At 40.9% G+C, this 20,693-nt stretch overlaps 1 protein-coding gene across 1 annotated transcript in view; it reads left to right on the forward strand.

The window, feature by feature from the left end:
• Positions 1-18,182, forward strand: part of KIF5B (kinesin family member 5B) — a 346,765-nt gene extending 328,583 nt beyond the window's left edge. Inside the window, exon 26 of the mRNA XM_053713860.1 lies at positions 15,304-18,182. Within this exon, the coding sequence (XP_053569835.1) occupies positions 15,304-15,310 (7 nt within the window). The 3' untranslated portion in view covers positions 15,311-18,182. The remainder of the gene's footprint in view (positions 1-15,303) is intronic.
• Positions 18,183-20,693: the final 2,511 nt, after the last annotated feature.

The raw sequence follows: 20,693 nt of genomic DNA on the forward strand, positions 1-20,693 counted from the left end.
ACCACTATAGAGGGCTTATTCCTTTCCTAAATCGTATTTGAGGGCAGGTAAGAGCCACAGCAGTGCTGTGGCAAGGTGTTTAACTGTTAACGTTTTTTAACGTTTTTCAAATCCGGTTTGGGGCCTAAAGGGTTAATCATCCATTTGCAAGTGTGTGCAATGCTGCTTTAGTCCCTTATAGAAATAATGATTTGTTCCAGCCACCAATAATTAAAAGACCTTTATTTCTTCATTAATGGGGTCTTAGACAAACATACAACGTTTCAGACCTGCTATAGGTCCTTAGTCATGACTAAGGACCTATAGCAGGTCTGAAACGTTGTATGTTTGTCTAAGACCCCATTAATGAAGAAATAAAGGTCTTTTAATTATTGGTGGCTGGAACAAATCATTATTTCTACTTGGAGTGTTTGCAGGATAAGGCAGATCCTGGGTTCCGTGCCCCACAAGCCACATATCTGTTGGTGCTGTTTTCCACACTTTTCTTTTAGTCCCTTATACACACTGTAAAAAATTCGAAGAGTTTACTACTTTTTAACACTGTTTTGCAGTTTATGTGAGTTTTTTTTCTCTTAAAGGCACAATACCGTTTTTATTTAATTGCTGTTTCACATTTATTAAAGTGTTTTAAAAGCTTGCTGGTCTCATTACTAGTCTGTTAAACATGTCTGACATAGAGGAAACTCCTTGTTCAATATGTTTAGAAGCCATTGTGGAACCTCCTCTTAGAATGTGTACCAAATGTACTGAAATTTCTTTAACTTATAAAGACCATATTATGGCATTTAAAGATTTATCACCAGAGGTTTCTCAGACTAACAAAAGGGAGGTTATGCCATCTAGCTCTCCCCACGTGTCAGAACATATAACTCCCGCTCAAGTAACGCCAAGTACATCTAGCGCGTCCAATGCGTTTACCTTACAAGACATGGCGGCAGTTATGAATCATACCCTCACAGTGGTATTGTCCAAACTGCGAGGGTTACAAGGAAAGCGAGACAGCTCTGGGGCTTGAACAAATACGGAGCTTTCTGACGCTTTAGTAGCTATGTCTAATATACCCTCACAATGCTCCGAAGCCGTGGCAAGGGATTTGCTATCTGAGGGTGAGATTTCAGATTCAGGGAAGACGTTACTTCAGTCCGATATGAAATGACAGCCTTTAAATTTAAGCTTGAACTCCTCTGCTTATTTCTCAGGGAGGTTTTAGCGACTCTGGATGATTGTGACCCCATTGTAGTTCCAGAGAAATTGTGTAAAATGGACAAATACTTTGCAGTGCCTGTTTACACTGATGTTTTTCCAGTCCCTAAGAGCTTTTTGGAAATTACTAAGGAATGGGATAGACCAGGTGTACTGTTCTCTCCCCCTCCTTTTAAAAGATGTTTCCCATAGATGCCGCCATACGGGACTCGTGGCAGTCGGTCCCTAAGGTGGAGGGAGCAGTCTCTACCCTAGCTAAGCGTACAACTATCCCCGTCAAGGACAGTTGTGCTTTCTTAGATCCTATGGATAAAAAATTGGAGGGTCTCCTTAGGAAAATGTTTATCCATCAAGGTTTTATTCTCCAGCATGCATTGCCCCAGTTACTGCTGCAGCGGCTTTTTGGTTCGAGTCTCTTGAGACAGCTCTACAGGTGGAGACCCTGTTAGATGATATTTTAGACAGGATTAAAGCTCTCAAGTTTGCTAATTCATTTATTTCTGACACCGTTTTTCATCTAACCAAACTAACGGCTAAGAATTCAGGTTTTGCCATTCTGCCGCGAAGGGCGCTATGGCTTAAGTCCTGGTCAGCAGACGTTACTAAGTCTAAGCTTCTTAACATCCCCTTCAAAGGACAGACCCTATTCGGGCCGGGCCTGAAGGAGATCATTTCTGATATTACTGGAGGAAAAGGTCATGCCCTTCCTCAAGATAGGTCCAATAAATTAAGGACCAAACAGAATAATTTTCGTTCATTTTGAAACATCTAGCGCAGCTTCAGCTTCCTCTAATGCAAAGCAAGAGGGAAATTTCGCCCAGTCCAAACCAGTCTGGAGACAGAACAAGGGGAAGCAGGCCAAAAAAAAACCTGCTGCCGCCTCTAAGACGGCATGCAGGAGTAGCCCCCGATCCGGGACCGGATCTAGTAGGGGCAGACTTTCTCTCTTCGCCCAGGCATGGGCACGAGATGTCCAGGATCCCTGGGCATTAGAGATTGTTTCCCAGGGATATCTTCTGGACTTCAAAGTTTCATCTCCAAAGGGGAGATTTCATCTCTCACAATTATCTGTAAAGCAGATAAAGAGAGAGGCATTCTTACGTTGTGTTCAAGACCTACTGGTTATGGGAGTGATCCACCCAGTTCCAAGGGAGGAACAGGGCAGGGCTTCTATTCAAATCTGTTTATAGTTCCCAAAAAAGAGGGAACTTTCAGACCAATCTTGGATCTCAAGATCCTAAACAAATTTCTCAGAGTCCTATCCTTCAAGATGGAGACTATCCGAACCATCCTCCCTATGATCCAGGAGGGTCAATTTATGACTACCGTGGACTTAACGGATGCTTATCTCCACATTCCGATTCACAGAGATCATCATCAGTTCCTCAGGTTCGCCTTCTTAGACAGGCATTACCAGTTTGTGGCTCTTCCCTTCGGGCTATCCACGGCACCAAGAATCTTTACGAAGGTTCTAGGGTCCCTACTGGCGGTTCTAAGGCCACGAGGCATAGCGGTGGCTCCTTACCTAGACGACATTCTGATTCAGGCGTCGACTTTTCAAATCGCCAAGTCCCATACGGACATTGTTCTGGCCTTTCTGAGGTCTCACAGGTGGAAGGTGAACGAAGAAAAGAGTTCTCTTTCCCCTCTCACAAGAGTTTCCTTCCTAGGAACACTGATAGATTCAGTAGAAATGAATTTTTTTTTTGACAGAGGTCAGGTTATCAAAGCTTCTAACTTCCTGCTGTGCTCTTCTTTCCACTTCTCGGCCGTCAGTGGCTCAGTGTATGGAAGTAATCGGCCTAATGGTAGCGGCAATGGACATAGTTCCGTTTGCCCGCCTACATCTCAGACCACTGCAACTTTGCATGCTCAATCAGTGGAATGGGGACTACACAGATTTGTCCCCTCTGCTAAATCTGGATCAAGAGACCAGGGATTCTCTTCTCTGATGGTTATCTAGGGTCCATCTGTCCAGGGGAATGAGTTTCCGCAGGACAGAGTGGACTATAGTGACGACAGATGCCAGCCTTCTGGGCTGGGGTGCAGTCTGGATCTCCCTGAAGGCTCAGGGTTCGTGGACTCGGGAGGAAGCCCTCCTTCCGATAAACCTTCTGTAACTGAGAGCGATATTCAATGCTCTTCAGGCTTGGCCTCAACTAGCTGCTGTCAGGTTCATCAGATTTCAGTCGGACAATATCACGACTGTAGCCTATATCAACCATCAGGGGGGAACAAGAAGCCCCCTGGCAATGTTGGAGGTTTCAAAGATAATTCTATGGGCAGAGGTTCGCTCTTGCCACCTCTCAGCTATCCATATCCCAGGAGTAGAGAACTGGGAGGCAGATTTTCTAAGTCGGCAGACTTTTCATCCGGGGGAGTGGGAGCTCCATCCGGAGGTATTTGCCCAGCTGATCCAACTATGGGGCAAACCAGAACTGGATCTGATGGCGTCTCATCAGAACGCCAAGCTTCCCTGTTACGGGTCCAGGTCAAGGGATCCCCAGGCAGCGCTGATAGATGCTCTAGCAGTGCCCTGGTCCTTCAGCCTGGCTTATGTGTTACCACCATTTCCTCTCCTCCCTCGTCTGATTGCCAAGATCAAGCAGGAGAGAGCTTCGGTGATTTTGATAGCACCTGCGTGGCCACGCAGGACTTGGTATGCAGATCTAGTGGACATGTCATCCTTTCCACCATGGACTCTGCCGCTGAGGCAGGACCTCCTACTCCAAGGCCCATTCAAACATCCAAATCTAATTTCTCTGCGGCTGATTGCTTGGAGATTGAACGCTTGATTTTATCAAAACGTGGTTTCTCCGAGTCGGTCATTGATACCTTGATTCAGGCTCGAAAGCCTGTCTCCAGGAAAATCTATCATAAGATATGGTGTAAATATCTTCATTGGTGTGAATCCAAGGGTTACTCATGGAGTAAGGTCAGGATTCCTAGGATATTATCTTTTCTCCAAGAAGGATTGGTGAAGGGATTGTCAGCTAGTTCCTTAAAGGGACAGATTTCTGCTCTGTCTATTCTTCTGCACAAGCGTCTGGCAGATGTTCCAGACGTTCAGGCGTTTTGTCAGGCTTTAGTTAGGATCAAACCTGTGTTTAAACCTGTTACTCCGCCATGGTGTTTAAATTTAGTTCTTAAAGTTCTTCAAGGGGTTCCGTTTGAGCCTCTGCATTCCATAGATATCAAGCTTTTATCTTGGAAAGTTCTGTTTTTGGTAGCTATCTCTTCGGCTCAAAGAGTTTCAGAGTTATCTGCCTTACAGTGTGATTCCCCTTATCTGATCTTCCATGCAGATAAGGTAGTTTTGCGTACCAAACCTGGGTTTCTACCTAAGGTGGTATCTAATAAGAATATCAATCAGGAGATTGTTGTTCCATCACTGTGTCCTAATCCTTCTTCAAAGAAGAAACATCTATTACACAATCTTGACGTGGTTCGTGCTTTAAAGTTTTATTTACAAGCTACTAAAGATTTTCGTCAAACATCTGCATTGTTTGTTGTCTACTCTGGACAGAGGAGAGGCCAAAAGGCTTTGGCATCTTCTCTTTATTTTTGGCTGAACAGCATAATCCGTTTAGCTTATGAGACTGCTGGCCTTTAGCCTCCTGAAAGAATTGCAGCTCATTCCACTAGAGCGGTAGCTTCCACATGGGCTTTTAAAAATGAGGCCTCTGTTGAACAGATTTGTAAGGCGGCAACTTGGTCTTCGCTTCATACTTTTTCTAAATTCTACAAATTTGATACTTTTGCTTCCTCTGAGGCTATTTTTGGGAGAAAGGTCTTGCAGGCAGTGGTGACTTCCGTTTAAGTTCCTGCCTTGTCCCTCCCTTCATCCGTGTCCTAAAGCTTTGGTATTGGTATCCCACAAGTAATGGATGAACCCGTGGACTGGATACACCTTACAAGAGAAAACAAAATTTATGCTTACCTGATAAATTTCTTTCTCTTGTGGTGTATCCAGTCCACGGCCCGCCCTGTCACTTTTAAGGCAGGTGTTTTTTATTTTTAAACTACAATCACCACTGCACCCTATAGTTTCTCCTTTTTTCTTGCTCGTCTTCGGTCGAATGACTGGGGGTGGCAGTTAGGGGAGGAGCTATATAGACAGCTCTGCTGTGGGTGTCCTCTTGCAGCTTCCTGTTGGGAAGGAGAATATCCCACAAGTAATGGATGAACCCCTGGACTGGATACACCACAAGAGAGAAATTTATCAGGTAAGCATAAATTTTGTTTTTCCTCAAGTGTCCCACACATGCAGTGCCCTGTGCTTCCTCGCAAACTCCATCTGGAGTTGCTTTGCAAAACATTGTTACTATGTCATTAGCGATATCTGTTACATTGTATGCTTTTCCCATGCTAAGCAGGGAAGACGCTTGATGAAGTGTATTCAATTCCGAATGTTTCTTCCCTGAAGACTGAAGATACTTCGGTAGCATATAGGGGGAAAATCTCAGACTCCGTCTAGGTTATAGCTTTATCTGATGCTGAAGTTGTTTCTTTAAGTTTAAACTTGAACACCTCTGTTTGCTACCTTAGGAGGTTCTAACGATTCTGATCGTCTCTGGCATAATTGGTGTAGTCAATCTTAATGAGTACAGTAAAACTAAACAAGTATTGTTGGTACCAGAAAGACAGGGTACCCTTATTTTTCTCCATTTCCTAACTTTAATGGAAGCTTCCTATGTCAGACTCTATCGTGGAGTTTTGGCGGATGGTTCCCTAGAGGGTAAAAGAAAGTAGTACACTAAGGTTTACAATGACTACCTGCAGTGGTAGTATCACTAGTGTGGAATCATAATGGATTGTGTTGTCTATCTCTAGGGACAGACACTCCCCTCAAAAAATAGGGGCATTGAAGTTGTCCATCCTTTTTTATACAGATGCTTGCCTTCAGCAGGAGTCAAGATTTCAGGCTTACTATAATGACCCACAGTGCCTTAGGGTTAAGATCCTGGTATGCGGATGTCTCATTTAAGTCTAAATTTTTGGTAATCCTTACAAGGGAAAGACCTTGTTTGGGCCTGATTTGACGGTGATATCTATGATATTACGGAAATATAAAGTGGACATCAGAGTAATTTTCTTTGCTTTCAAATTTTAAGGAAAATACTTCTCCCTCTTCCAAGCGGGAGCAGTCCAAGCCTTCATGGAGGCCCACCCTCGATCCGAGATCGGATTTTGTGGGGGACAGGCTTCCTTCGTTCAAACAAGTTGCAACTGGAGTTTAAATGTTTTCCTCCCAGGGGCAAGATTTTCTGCAGTCCAGACAGGAGAGGCGTTTTTACGCTTGTATGGAACTTCTCTGACCTGGGAGTGATAGTTTTCTCAAGATGAAGCTATTCGTTCCATTCTTCCTTGGGCCCAAGAGGGTCAATTCATGACAACAATAGAATTAAAGGACGTGTTCCTACATATTCCTATTCTCAAGGATAATCACAAGTTTCTATGGTTTGCCTTTCTAGTCAAACACTTTCTATTTAGGGCTCTTCCCCTTCGCTGTTGGAGGTGCTTCGGTTAAAGGGCATTGCAGCGGCGCCCTATCTGGACGTCATCCTGGTCCAGGCGCCATCCTTTTAACAAACAAGATTCCTCTCGACATTGTTGTCTTCCGTCCTGCAGTCTCTTGGTTGGGAGGTTAATATGGAAAAGGAGCTGCGTAGTTCCAAACTCAAGGGATATCTTGTTTAGGAACATTAAATTCCCTACCAATGTAGTTTTTTCTGACAGATGTCAGGAATTTAAACATTTTGATTCTGATTTAGTTCTGCAGTCCTCTCCTTGGCCATCAGTGGCTCGGTACAGGAGATTATGCAGATTTGTCTCCTCAAATAATACGGGAACAGGAGACAAGGGATTCTCTTTCATGGGGGTTGTCTTTGGATCATCTCTCCCAGGGATCTTGCTTCGCAGTCCTTCCTGGGTGATTATGACAACAGATTCCAGCTTCTAGGATGGGGAGCAGTCTGAGGCTCCCTAAAGACTCAGAGGTCTGGACTCAGTCTGAGTCTGTTCTAACCATAATCATTTTGGAGCTGAGAGTGATCTTCAATGTTCTTCTGGCCTGGCCACAGTTGGCCCGGTTCCAGTTTATCAGGTTTCAGTCGGAACATATCTTCAATGACTTACATCTATCATCAGGGAGGAATGTGGAGTTTCTTAGCGATGATAAAGGTAACCTAAATAATTCTGGGGGCGGAAGCCCACTTTTACGGTCTATAGGCGATCCTCATCCCAGGGGTGGACAACTGGGAGGCAGACTTCCTGAGCAGGCAGATTTTTCATCTGGGGAGTGGGAACTCTATCTGGAAGTGTTTTCCAGTCTGATTCTCAAATGTGGTCAGCTGAAATTCGATCTCATAGCATTTCGTCAGAATGCCAAGCTTCTGAGGCTCGGGGCAGGTGGTACTGAAGTTGCCCTGGCGGCCTTGGATCTTCAGTTTAGCATACCTATTTCTTCCGTTGGCTCTTCTTCCTGGAGTCATTGCTTGAATCAAGCAGGAGAGGACCTCTGGGATCCTCGTTGCACCAGCTTGGCCCCGCAGGTTTTGGTATGCGGATCTGTTGGACATGTCAACTCTGCCACCTTGGAATCGTCAGTTGAGGATGGATCTTCTACTTCAAGCACCCTTCCTTCATCCTTATATAGTTTCTCTGAAGCTGACTGCTTGGAGATTGAACGCTTAATTTTATCCAAGCGGGGGGTTTTGTGACTCGGTCATAGAGACAATGATTCAGGCTCGTAAGCCTGTAACTAGAAAGATTTACCATAAGATTTGGCGTAAATATCTCTATTGGTGTGAATCCAAGGGCTTTGCATGAAGTAGAGTCAGGATCCCTAGAATTTTGTTTTTTCTCCAAGAGGGTTTGGAGAAAGGATTATCGATAAATTCTCTTAAGGGTCAAATCTCGGCCTTATCTATTTTGTTACACAAACATCTGGCGGATGTTCCAGATGAACAATTATTTTGTCAGGCCTGTGCTCAAACCAGTTACTCCTCCATGGAGTCTTAATTTCGTTCTCAAAATTCTTCAAGGGGTTCCTTTTGAGCCTATGCATTCCTTAGATATTAAGTTGTTATCTTGGAAAGTTTTATTTCTTGTTGCTATTTCTTCTGCTCGTAGAGTGTCGGAGCTCTCGGTATTGCAGTACGAGTCTCCTTGCCTTATTTTCCATTCAGATAAGGTAGTTTTACGTACTAAATTAGGATTTCTTCCTAAGGTTGTTTCTGATCGATCGGAACATTAATCAGGAGATTGTTGTTCCTTCTTTGTGTCCTAATCCTTCTTCTCAGAAAGAACGACTTCTGCACAATTTGGACGTGGTCCGTGCTTTAAAGTTTTACCTGCAGGCGACTAAGGACTTTCGTCAGTCTTCTTCTTTGTTTGTGATTTTCTCAGGAAATGTAAGGGACAGAAGGCTACGGCTACTTCTCTTTCTTTTTGGCTGAAGAGTATCATACGTTTTGCATATGAGACTGCTGGACAGCAGCCTCCCGAGAGGGTTACGGCTCATTCCACGAGGACTGTTGCTTCCTCATGGGCATTCAAAAATTAAGCTTCTGTGGAACAGATTTGCAAGGCTGCAACTTGGTCCTCTCCACACTTTTTCAAAGTGTTACAAATTTGACACTTTTGCTTTGGCTGAGGTCGCTTTTGGGAGAAAGGTTCTTCAAGCAGTGGTGCCTTCCGTTTAGGTTCCCTGTCATGTCCCTCCCGTATCATTTGTGTTCTCTAGCTTGGGTATTGAATCCCATTAGTAATTAAGATCATCCGTAGATTTATTGTGTCATAAAAAAGAAAAGAAAATTTATGCTTACCTCATAAATGTATTTCTTTTTTGACACGAGTCCACGGCCTGCCCTGTTCTTGTAAGACAGGTTGTGGGTTATTGTAAACTTCAGACACCTCTGCACCTTGGCTTTTCCTTTCTTTACTTAACTTTGGTTGAATGACTGGAGTGGGAGGGAAGGGAGGAGCTATTTAACAGCTCTGCTGTGGTGCTCTTTGCCGCCTCCTGCTGACCAGGAGGTGAATATCCCATTAGTAATTAAGATGATCCGTGGACTCATCGTGTCAAAAAAGAAATAAATTTATCAGGTAAGCATAAATTTTCTTTTTGCTTCTGAGCTACCATTCTCTAAGGTTGATGCTGTTCAGGCAATGCCACAGTGTTCTCCTCAAACGTCCCAAGCCTTAACGGCGTTACATGAAGTGCCCTGCGGTTCCTCTCAATCTCCTGGAGGAGTCTATTTGCAAGCAGAAATTGCACAGGTATCTTCTGCAGTATCTGGGGCATTAGCTGCCATTCCCATGTTACAGGGAAGACGCAAGTGGAAAATAAGAGACTCAGTAAGGTTTCTGGTCCAGTTCCTACTAACAAAGTTGCTCTTTCTCATAAGTCTGAGGAGGAAGATACATCGGTAGCCTCTGAGGGTGAAATCTCAGATTCAGACAGTGTAATTCCTTCATCCTTAAAGGGACACTAAACCCAACATTTTTCTTTCATGATTCAGGTAGAGAATACAATTTTAAACAACTGTCCAATTTAGTTCTATTATCTAATTTGCTTCATTCTTTAGATATTCTTTGCTGAAGAAATAGCAATACACATAGGTGAGCCAATCACACGAGGCATCTATGTGCAGCCACCAATCAGCAGCTACTAAGCCTATCTAGATATGCTTTTCAGCAAAGGATATCAAGAGAATGAAGCAAAATAGACAATAGAAGTAAATTAGAAAGTTGTTTAAAATTGCATGCTCTATCTAAATCATGAAAGAAAAAATTTGGGTTTCATGTCCCTTTAAGCTTGAACACCTCCGTACTTTGATGTTCCTTCCACTGGGGAGGTGTTCCCTGTGCCAGACCTTGCTACTGAGATTATTGCACAGGAATGGGAGAGACCTGGGATTCCATTTTCCCCGTCACCTGTTTTTAAAAAGATGTTTCTTGTGGCTGACTCCATTAAGGAGTCGTGGCAAACGGTACCCAAAGTAGAAGGGGCAATTTCTACACTGGCTAAGAGAACTACTATTCCTATTGAGGATAGCTGTTTTTTTGGACACCCACTTTCAGTTTGTGACTCTTCCATTTTGCCTTGCCACAACTCCCAGAATTTTCTCATAGGTTCTGTGGGCTCTTTTGGCAGTGATTCGGTCTCAGGGAATTGCAGTGGTGCCCGATCTGGATGACATTCTGGTTCAGGCGCCATCTTTTCAACAAGCAAAATCTCACACACAGATCTTGTCTTTTCTACGTTCCCATGGATGGAAAGTGAATCTGGGAAAGAGTTCCCTTGTTCCATATACAAGGGTAGTTTTTTTAGGGACCATAATTGATTCCCTATCAATGAAAATATTTCAGACAGAGGTCAGAAAAGCCAAAATTCTTTCCTCTTGCCTCTCTCTACAGTCTACTATTCGGTCGTCAGTAGCTCAATGTATGGAGGTTATTGGTCTGATGGTTGCTTCCATGGACATCATTCCCTTTGCTCGATTCCATTTGAGAGCTCTGCAGTTATGCATGCTCAGGCAATGGAACGGGCACTATGCGGATCTGTCTCAGAGGATAGATCTAGATCAGTCGACAAGAGTCTCTGAACTCTCAGCTTTGCAGTATGATTCGCCTTACTTTAACTTTTATGCAGATAAGGCGGTTCTTCGTACTAAGTAGGAAGAAAACCAAAAATTAGTTTTGTATAGAAATATTAATCAGGAAATTGTTGTTCCTTTATGTCCTAATCCTTCTTCTCATAAGGAGTTCTTGTTGTATAAACTGCAAATGTGATATTTTTGTCTCTGCTGAGGCTTCGTTTGGAAGAAAGGTTCTTCAAGCGGTGGTGCCTTCTGTTAAGGTCTACCTGTCTTGTCCTTTCCTAGGCCTCTGTGTACTCTAGCTTGGGTATTGGTTGCCAATAGTAATTGAGGATGCTGTGGACTTACCATATCTTAGGAAAGAAAACAAAATTTATTCTTACCTGATGAATTTATTTATTTCCGGATATGGTGAGTCCATGGCCCTGTCCCCTTTTTACGACAGTGTTTTTTTTGTTTTGTTTTTACTAACCTCAGGCACCTTGTGTTACTACTTTTTTTTTTCTTCTCCATTTACCTTCAGTCGAATGACTGGGGGTTGTGGGAAGGGGAGTGATACTTAACAGCTTGGCTGTGGTGCTCTTTGACTCTTCCTGCTGGCCAGGAGTGATATTTCCAACAGAAATTGAGGACGCCGTGGACTCGCCAAATCCGGAAAGAAAGACATTTATCAGGGAAGCATAAATTTTGTTTTTATATTTAAAATTGAATTTCTTCGTTCTCTTTTAAAGGAGGTTTTGAATTCTTAGAGATTGAGAACCCAAGCCTACTGATATTAAACACTGCAGTCATTAAAATTCAGTCTATAAATCTGTGTTTAATCTCTCTAAGATTTTTCCTGCTGCTGTTTCTGATTTAATTTCTAATAAATGGTATAAACTAGGTGTGTCTCTTATTTCTTCTGTAGGGTTTAAAAAGTTATACCCTTTACTATCTGCTAATCTGGGGTTATGGGAAACCATTTATAAAGGTGATGGAGCTATTTCTACTTTGGCTTAATGTACTACTATTCCTTTGGAATACAGTACCTCTTTTAAATACCCTCTTGATAGAAAATTAGAATCTTTTCTAAGAAGGTCCTTTTTACATTTCAGTTATATTCTTAGACCTGCTGTTTCTATTGCTGATGTATCTGCAGCTGCCTCTTACTGGTTGGATATTATTGATTAGCAGTATTCTTCTGATTCTGCTACCTCTAATTTGTTGAATTTGCTTAAACATGCAATTTTTTTTATTGGTGATGCTATATTTGGTATTATGAAAATCAATGTTAAGAACATGTCTCTGTCTATACTTTTCAGGAGGGCCCTGTGGCTTAAATCCTGGAATGCTGACATGATTTAAAAATCTAGACTGTTGTCTTTCTTTTCAAGGAAAGAAGCTTTTTAGGTCTGATTTAGATTCTTTTATTTCCACTGTTACTGGTGGTAAGGGTGCTTTTCTTCCTCAGGACAAGAAGTCCAAAGGAAAATGTAAGGCTCCTAGTCATTTTCGTTCCTTTCCTCAGAAGAAGGAACAGAAATCTGTCTCTTCCCATAAACAAAGTAATTCCAGTGCAGTCTGGAAACCCACTGTCAACTCGAACAAGTCTAAGCAGTGTAAGAAATATACCCGTTTACAAAGTCTACATGAAGTTGCGGCCCCCGTTCCAGATGTTCTGGTAGGGGGTAGATTAAAGCTTTTTTGAGAAGCTTGGTTTCATTCAGAACCAGATCCCTGGGTTCAGAATATTGTTTCTCAGGGTTACCGGATAGGATTCAGATCAAGGCCTCCCAGAGGAAGTTTTTTTCTGTCCAATGTTCCAAGGAATTCTATAAAAAGCTCAGGCTTTTCTTCAATATGTCTCAGATCTGGAAGAAATTGGAGTGATTGTAAAAGTTCCTTAACTGGAACAGGGGGTGGGATTTTATTCAAATTTTTTCATTGTTCCTAAGAAGGAAGATGCTTTTAGACCAGTTTTAGATCTAAAGACTCTAAACAAGTTTGTAAGGATTCCATCTTTCCGAATGGAAACTATCAGGACTATTCTGCCTTTTTGTTCAGCAAAGTCATTTTGTCCACAGTAGATTTAAAGAATGCTTACCTTCATATTCCTATTCACCCAGAACATCATCAGTTTCTGAGGTTTGCTTTTCTGGAACGACATTATAAGTTTGTTGCTCTTCCATTTGGTCTAGCTACAGCTGCAAGGAAATATTTACCAAGGTACTGGGTGCCCTTTTTTTCTGTAATCGGAACTCCGGGTATTGCAGTGTTTCCTTAACTGGGCGATATCTTGGTTCAAGCTCGGTCCTTTAGCAGATTCTCATACCAAACTATTGTTTTTTTCTTCAAAATCATGGTTTGGAGGATCAATTTGCCAGTTTCTTGATTCCTCAGACAAGGTTTTATTTCCTTTTGTTTCCAGATAGATTGTGCCCATGAGTCTTTCTCTTACAGATCAGAGAAGGGTGAAATTGATGTCGGCTTGTCTGAACCTTCAGTCTCTTTCCCTATAGTGGCCCAGTGTATGGAAGTTTTGAGTCTCATGTTTGCACCCTCAGATGCAATCCCCTTTCCTCTGTTTCACATGAGGAGCCAATGGTGCAGAGATTATTCTCAAATATATAAGGATATTTTTAGATTCCAGTACAAGTCAGTTTCTTGCTTGGTGGCTAAATAATTAGTTTATTATTCAAGAGTTTTTTTTTGCTCGTCATACCTGTTCTGTGATCACCACAGATGCAAGTCTTTTAGGTTGGGAGGCAGTTTGGGGGTCCCTGACAGCACGGGGCTTGGAGTCCTCGGTATGCGAGGCTTCCTATAAATATTTTAGAACTTTGTGATATTTTCAGGTTCTTTTAAAGATGGCCTCTTTTGAAAAGGGAGTCTTATCTCCGTTTCCAGTCATACAGTGTTACAGCAGTAGTTTATGTCAATAATTAGGGGGAACTCTGTTCCCTGGCTATAAAAGAAGTGTCTCAAATTCTTTTGTGGGCAGAAACCAACTCTTGTCTGATTTCTGATGCTCATATTCCAGGAGTAATCAATTAGGAACGAGACTTTGTCAGTCAGTCCCTTCATCCAGGGGCATGGTCTCTTCATCAGGGTATATTGAGTCTGATAGTGGACCTTTGGGGTCTATTACATTTTATATCTGATGGCCTCTCGTTTGAACAACAAACTTCCCAGGTACTTTGCGAGGTCCAGGGATCCATATGCAGTGGATGCTCTAGTGCTCTAGGGACCAACTTAATTCTCAGTGGTTGGGGGAAAAAGCAGAGGGAACTTGAACCTTATGCATGGTCTTGCCACTTAACCGTTATCTTGGAAGGCTCTATTCCTCTTGGCTATTTCTTCAACCATGAGAGTGTCTGGGCTTTCAGCTTTATCCTGTGACCCCTTTTACCTGATTTTTCATCAGGATAATAAAGTTCTGAGAACCAACTACTCCTTTATTCCTAAGGTAGTTTCTTCCAATAATATTTAGGTGGTTTTATCTCTCTAGCTCTCAAAAAAATTTCAGGAGTGATTTCTTCACAACCTAAAAGTTGAGAGTATTGAAATCTTACAAAGGATTTCAGGAATTTCTCTTTTGTTCAATAATTTTTTTCTTTTTCTCACAAAAAAGCTACAGCAGTTACTTTAGCCGCTTGGCTTAAGGTCTTTATTCGCAAGGTGTGCCTGATTACAGGTAAGACTCCCCCGGAGCTCATTACTGCTCATTCAACTAGAGCAGCTGCCACCTCTTGGACCTTCAAGGGTGTAGCTTCCATCAAACAAATTTGTGAAGCTGCTAGTTGATCTTCATTACATACTTTTACACCTTTGACGTGTATGGCTCTTGAGAGTCTGCTTTTGGCAGTAAAGTTCTGTGGGCCACTGTGCCTGTTCAGTAACGTACCTGTCTTAACTATTATCCCACCCTATTTTTCTGGTGGCCTTATCGGCTTTACTGCTTTGGTATAGGATCCCACAATTGATGGCTAGTAGGCTCTCACCATCTTATGAAAGAAAACAAAATGTATGCTTTCCTGATATTGATTTTTTTATGAGGGTTAGAGTCCACAAGACCTGCTCTTTATTTATTTTTATTTTTTTATTTTGCGCAGTTGGCAGCAGTACTGGCTTGCACTTCACATCTGATGCTTTATCTTTCCTGCTTCTCTGTTCACTTGGCCATATGTATTACTAAGATGTACAGGAAAGTGGGAGGGATTACAAGCTCTGGTATGTTGTGTGTTTTGCTGCCTCCTGGGGCTTGCGGTCTCTCTCCATCATAAAAGAAATTTATCAGGTAAGCATAAATTTTTGTTTTTTATACTTTATTGGCAAAAGCATTAAGCTCACGTTCTTATATCAAGGCAAACACCATAGGAAATACAATAGAATATGTTTAATGTTTCTTGTTTTTCCTCTATTGTTAATTATATCTTAAAGATGCAGTTACCCTCTTATGCCTAAATGTTTGCTAATTTTTGTTCCTTGTGTTTTTTTTTTTTTTTTATCTCTTCAGTTGTTGAAGGATCATCGAAGTACAGAATGGATTAAGAATCATGCCGTGGTGTTTGTAAATGGGATTCACTTATCTTTTTGGGGATTGTAGGATTGTTTTTCAAATTGTAATTTATACCTGGCTTGTACAGCTACTCCCTGCCTCCCCAATATTTTTGTCAGTTCCTAATAATTTTAAGTAAAACTAGAGAGCATTTTTGTGTCCCTTCAAGACATGCAATTTAAAGCATAACTCCATCCATTGCACAGTTTGTGATCCACGTCTTAAATTTAGTCTGCACTGTGCCAAGTTTAAATGTAATTTGCTGGTTACTTAGATCCTAGTAAATGGCCTTGTTAAGTTTACATAAAAGGTGACTTGGTGGGACATGGAACAAAACTATAACAGCTTAATACTTCCAAGCTAATCTTTTTTTAAAAAATGCGTTATACTGTCAGACTGAATGTGAAGACAGTGTTCATTCAGATATATAAAGTGACTTCATTTAACTTTAATGCTAAAATACTGTAGTTTTGTACAGTCTGCTACAGTATCTAGATACTAAAGTGTGCTTATGATACCTGCCATTGAGTTCTGAAATCCCCCCCCCCCCCCGTCATTTTAAATACCAGTTGATGGTTTCAAATTAATCAAGGCTGCTCTATTATCTAGCAGAATATCTGCTACTATATGGTTGTCTGTCTGTTTAAATAATGTATAGCAACAAATACAAGAGTACATTTTTATATGAGAGAAAATGCATCTTTGTTTTAAACATTGATACTGTCCTGTGTGTCACAATTTTTTTTGGAAACATTCTGCTTCATTCTATTTTATAATAAAGGATCACCACAACCTATTTAATGGTTTTACTGTAATGCATGGCTTGCACTGGATATGGTTTTGACATGTCAATATTGTAGCAAGTTTTAGTTTTATTGTAAAATTTACATTCCCTGTATTTATGGTTAATTTATACTTTATTGTATTCATATAGACTCCCAACCATGTAGTTAAAACTCCACTTCAGCAACTTAGAATATTATAATATTCAATACATTTTCAAGAGCATATTGGCCGACATATGTTCGAAAGTATAAAGTGCCAGTAGAATTGATCAATCACTGAGAAGGTAAAGTGTTGAGACCTAAAAATCTCAACTTTATAAAATTACATTAGAAAAATCTTTACACTTTTTTTTTTTTTTTTTTTTTTTAAATTAATTAAAACTTCCATTTTAGATTTTTAACTTTCTTATATTCACAGAGTATCGTGTTCTGCATACCTCCTTCTATCTGTTTATGCTTTTGCCAGAACATTGTATTGCAGAAGTTGCTCGAATGTTTTTTTTTTCTTTGTAGCTTAATGGGGAAAACCATATATTAAACCACTTACCATTAGTTTACTATATGCACTGTAATTCTAATTGACCTAATTTGTAAAATGTTGCTAAACATTTGTGATTTTGTGGACTGCAAGTGGAATATGCATTTTATGTTAAGCATTTACTTTAGAAAGTATTTGCAAAGTGTTTTCCTTTCCTTTTTTTTGTTTTGTTACTTTTTACTTTGAATATTTGTTTTGTATATTGATGTTCATAGGAACCCATATTTAATATATATATTTTTTTTAATTGTCAGTTTAAAGGGACATTGAAATATTTCAATATGCATGCACAATTAAGAAATGTTTATACGCATTTTGTTTTTTGGAGTCGTTTATTACCAGGAATACACCTATTTGAAAAGAATATTGAGTATGTTTATGTGGCTCCTGCACTGATCTAAGCAATCCGTGAAGCATAGGGCAGGAAAGCTGCATGGTTTGACCGTTTCCTCCATAAGTTGAGGTGTGTTAATTGGCTTTTAATTGGGAAAAAATAAAAGAAGCAATGCGTTTTTGTCAGTTTAGCAAGTGCTTTTTTTCTAATATGTTAGGCTCACTTTACCAGTTAAACTACTATGATTGTTTAATGTCACTTTAAATCAATATCAGGACTCTTCGGTTCTGGCCAATAATTATGGTTTGCTGCTTTTGATCATATCAGAATCACACCCTGTATAGTTTACACACTCCATAACTGACTTAATATAACCAGCATTACTTTGAGGTCTAAATTTGTGACTTAGCAAATGATGCTTATCTTGTTCAGAATAAGTCAGTAAAAATGCATTTTGAACACTAATACTATACCTGGAAGTTTTGGTTATCTGAAGCTATCCAGCTACTTGTCTCAGGGGGCAAAACTAAGATGGTAAAACGGTTAAGAGAATAATCACAACAGTTTACAATAATTTTAAATGAAGCAGAATATTTTCTTTAGTGTCTCCCTTTTTTTTTTTTTTTTAATCTGATAGCTGAATGAGCCCTGGTGATGTAAAACTGGTTCTTAAATGAATGGTTAAATAAACTTGGACTAAAGACTACACTATGCAGTACTATATATTTATGTGTTTACTTTTTTTATTTCCCATAACTTATGTTTTGTGTTATTTGCCTTTAGTTTATTTTAACCTATTTCAAAAACAGATTTTCTCTGCAAAAACTTTTTTTCCCCCTCTTCTTATTGAGTGCATTGACATTTAGGTAACATGTATTTTTTTTTCCCCTGCCTTTGCCTTTTTTTTCTTTTTCTTTTTTTTTTGGGAAATAGTTAATACAAACTTGATAAATTAAAGTCTATTTATTCATGGTGATAAACTAAATTATTTGTCTAATTTAAGAAATACTGACTTGACTTTAACGCCGAACGTTAATGAAATCCAAATAGGATATCCATCAACCGTTTAATTCCAATACACACAACACATTGACATTGGGACAGTTAAAATGCCATTTACTTTGAATTTTCTGCATGCTGTAAATGTATTTGTGTTTAAAATAAAGACCTCAAAATCAAATGTATGACCCTATTTTCTGAATCTTTGTATATCTGCACAATTTATATGCACACAAAGTACATTTAATAAATGTTATATGGGCATGCCTTGCATTGAAATACTGCATTGGGTTTCTAAAGGTTTTTTTCAAAGAATGAAATCAGAACATGCTAAAAACAGTGAAAACAGACTTAAACTTCTTAAATAATTTTTACTGTTTCTTTTACAAGATATGACGAGTCCACGGATTTCATCCTTATGGGATATCTCCTCCTGGTCAGCAGAGCTGTATAAATAGCTCCTCCCTTCCCTCCCACTCCAGTCATTCTCTTTGCCTGTGTTAGTGATAGGAAGAGGCAGAGTGAGGTGTTAGTTATATTTTCTTCAATCAAGAGTTTATTATTTTTAAAGTGGTGCCACAGTGTGCTACTTTGTCTGGGGTATAGCCTAGACCAAATCAGTCTCTTCTGTACAAAAAGAGAAGCATTTGATGGCTTCAAAGCAATGGGAACTGGTGAGACATAATTCTCATTGCGCCTCCCATAGATGTCTGCTGCCCTGCTTGTAAAAGTCTGAGGGAGTAAAGCTCAGTACTTTTTGTTCCCACAGGCCAATGTGAAGAGGAGAAAAGAACTTCACAAGTTGGATGAGATGCCTTACTGTCGGGCAAACGTATAAGGTAAGTGCTTAGCTTTATTTTCTGATTTGGGATACACACAAAAAGGACTTAGCACACTATTTATGGAATATCCCTGGGATAGGGGTAAGTTTTTAAACAGCAGATTTGTTAATCAGAAGCAACACATCTTCCCCAGAGGAAGTTTTCTTTTGTCTCGATTGTCTGTAGACCGGATAAGAGAGAGGCGTTCTTACGCTGTGTAAGAGACATATCCTTCAGTATTTGGTCCCGTTCCAAGACAGGGACAGGGGTTTTATTCAAATCTATCTGAGGTTCCCAAACAAGAGGGAACTTTAAGACCTATCTTAGATTTCAAGACTCTAAACCAGTTTCTTAGAGTTCCATCATTCAAGATGAGAACTTTTCATACCGTTCATCCATTGATCCAGGGGGGTCAATTTATGACGACAGTGGATCTAAAGGATGCATATCTTCATGTTTCTATCCACAGAGGTCATCACAAGTCCTGAGGCTTGTCTTTCCGGACAAACGTTTTCAGTTCGTGGCTTCTGACCACGGTTCCCAGAAATTTCAATCTGGGGTCCCTGTTGGCGGTTATAAGACCGCGGGGCATTGCGGTGGCGCCTTATCTGGACGATAGTCTGATCCTGGCATTCAAGTTCTCATTCAAGATGAGAACTTTTCATACCGTTCATCCATTGATCCAGGGGGGTCAATTTATGACGACAGTGGATCTAAAGGATGCATATCTTCATGTTTCTATCCACAGAGGTCATCACAAGTCCTGAGGCTTGTCTTTCCGGACAAACGTTTTCAGTTCGTGGCTTCTGACCACGGTTCCCAGAAATTTCAATCTGGGGTCCCTGTTGGCGGTTATAAGACCGCGGGGCATTGCGGTGGCGCCTTATCTGGACGATAGTCTGATCCTGGCATCGTTTGATCAACTGGCAAGTTTCATGCCGACATTATTCTATCCTTCCTGAAGATCATGGGGGAAGGTAGATTTGGAAAGGAGTTCTTTAGTTCCGCAGCCAAGGGTTCCCTTCTTGGGTACTTTAATCAACTCTTTCTCTATGAAAGTTTTCTTGACGGAGGTCAGAAGATTAAAGTTTCTGACCACATGCCGTGCACTTCACCAATTCTCGACCGTCAGTGGCTCAGTGCATGGATCCAGCATTGGTAGCATAATGACTAGCTGGACTACCTTGCAAACAGACGGTTTGTGGCTTGAATAGAGATTATTCTAACCTGTCTATTCATTTGGGGTTACCAAGCCGGGCAGATAGCTCGACATGTTAAGGCACTGTAGCTGAGCTCTTTAGCAATCCATGGGATGCAGGTTCGATTTTAGGGGTCCATTCAGATTTTCATCCTTCCGAAGTCGATAAAATGAGCAGCGCCTTGAGACCCTAATGGGTGATTTGCCGCGCTTAACATGTGCCCAATACATACATACACAGCCAGCTGTAGTAGCCTGATGGTTAGCTTAGCTGTCTAGCAAGCGGAAGGTTTTCAGTTTGAAACCAGCTGCAGCTATTTGCACCTTGAATGTGTGCTAGCAAGCTGTTTTAATTGGACTCTCTTCTATGGTGGTTGTCGCTGGATCATCAGTCCCAGGGGATATGCTTCCGCAGACCCTCATGTGTAATAGTGACAACAATCGCCAGTCTGATAGGATGGGGAGCAGTCTGGAACTCCCTGAGGGCTCAGGGTGTATGGACTTGATCGGAGTCTCTACTTCCCATCAATTTCTTAGAGTTGAGAGCAATATTCAATGCGCTTCAGGCTTGGCCTCAGTTGGCTTCGGCCAAATTCTATCAGTTTTCAGTCGGACAACCTTACGACTGTAGCTTTCATCAATCATCAGGGAGGAACGGGGAGTTCCTTAGCGA

Source organism: Bombina bombina, chromosome 5 (genome assembly GCF_027579735.1).
Source record: "Bombina bombina isolate aBomBom1 chromosome 5, aBomBom1.pri, whole genome shotgun sequence".
In the NCBI taxonomy this organism is placed as follows: Eukaryota; Metazoa; Chordata; class Amphibia; order Anura; family Bombinatoridae; genus Bombina; species Bombina bombina.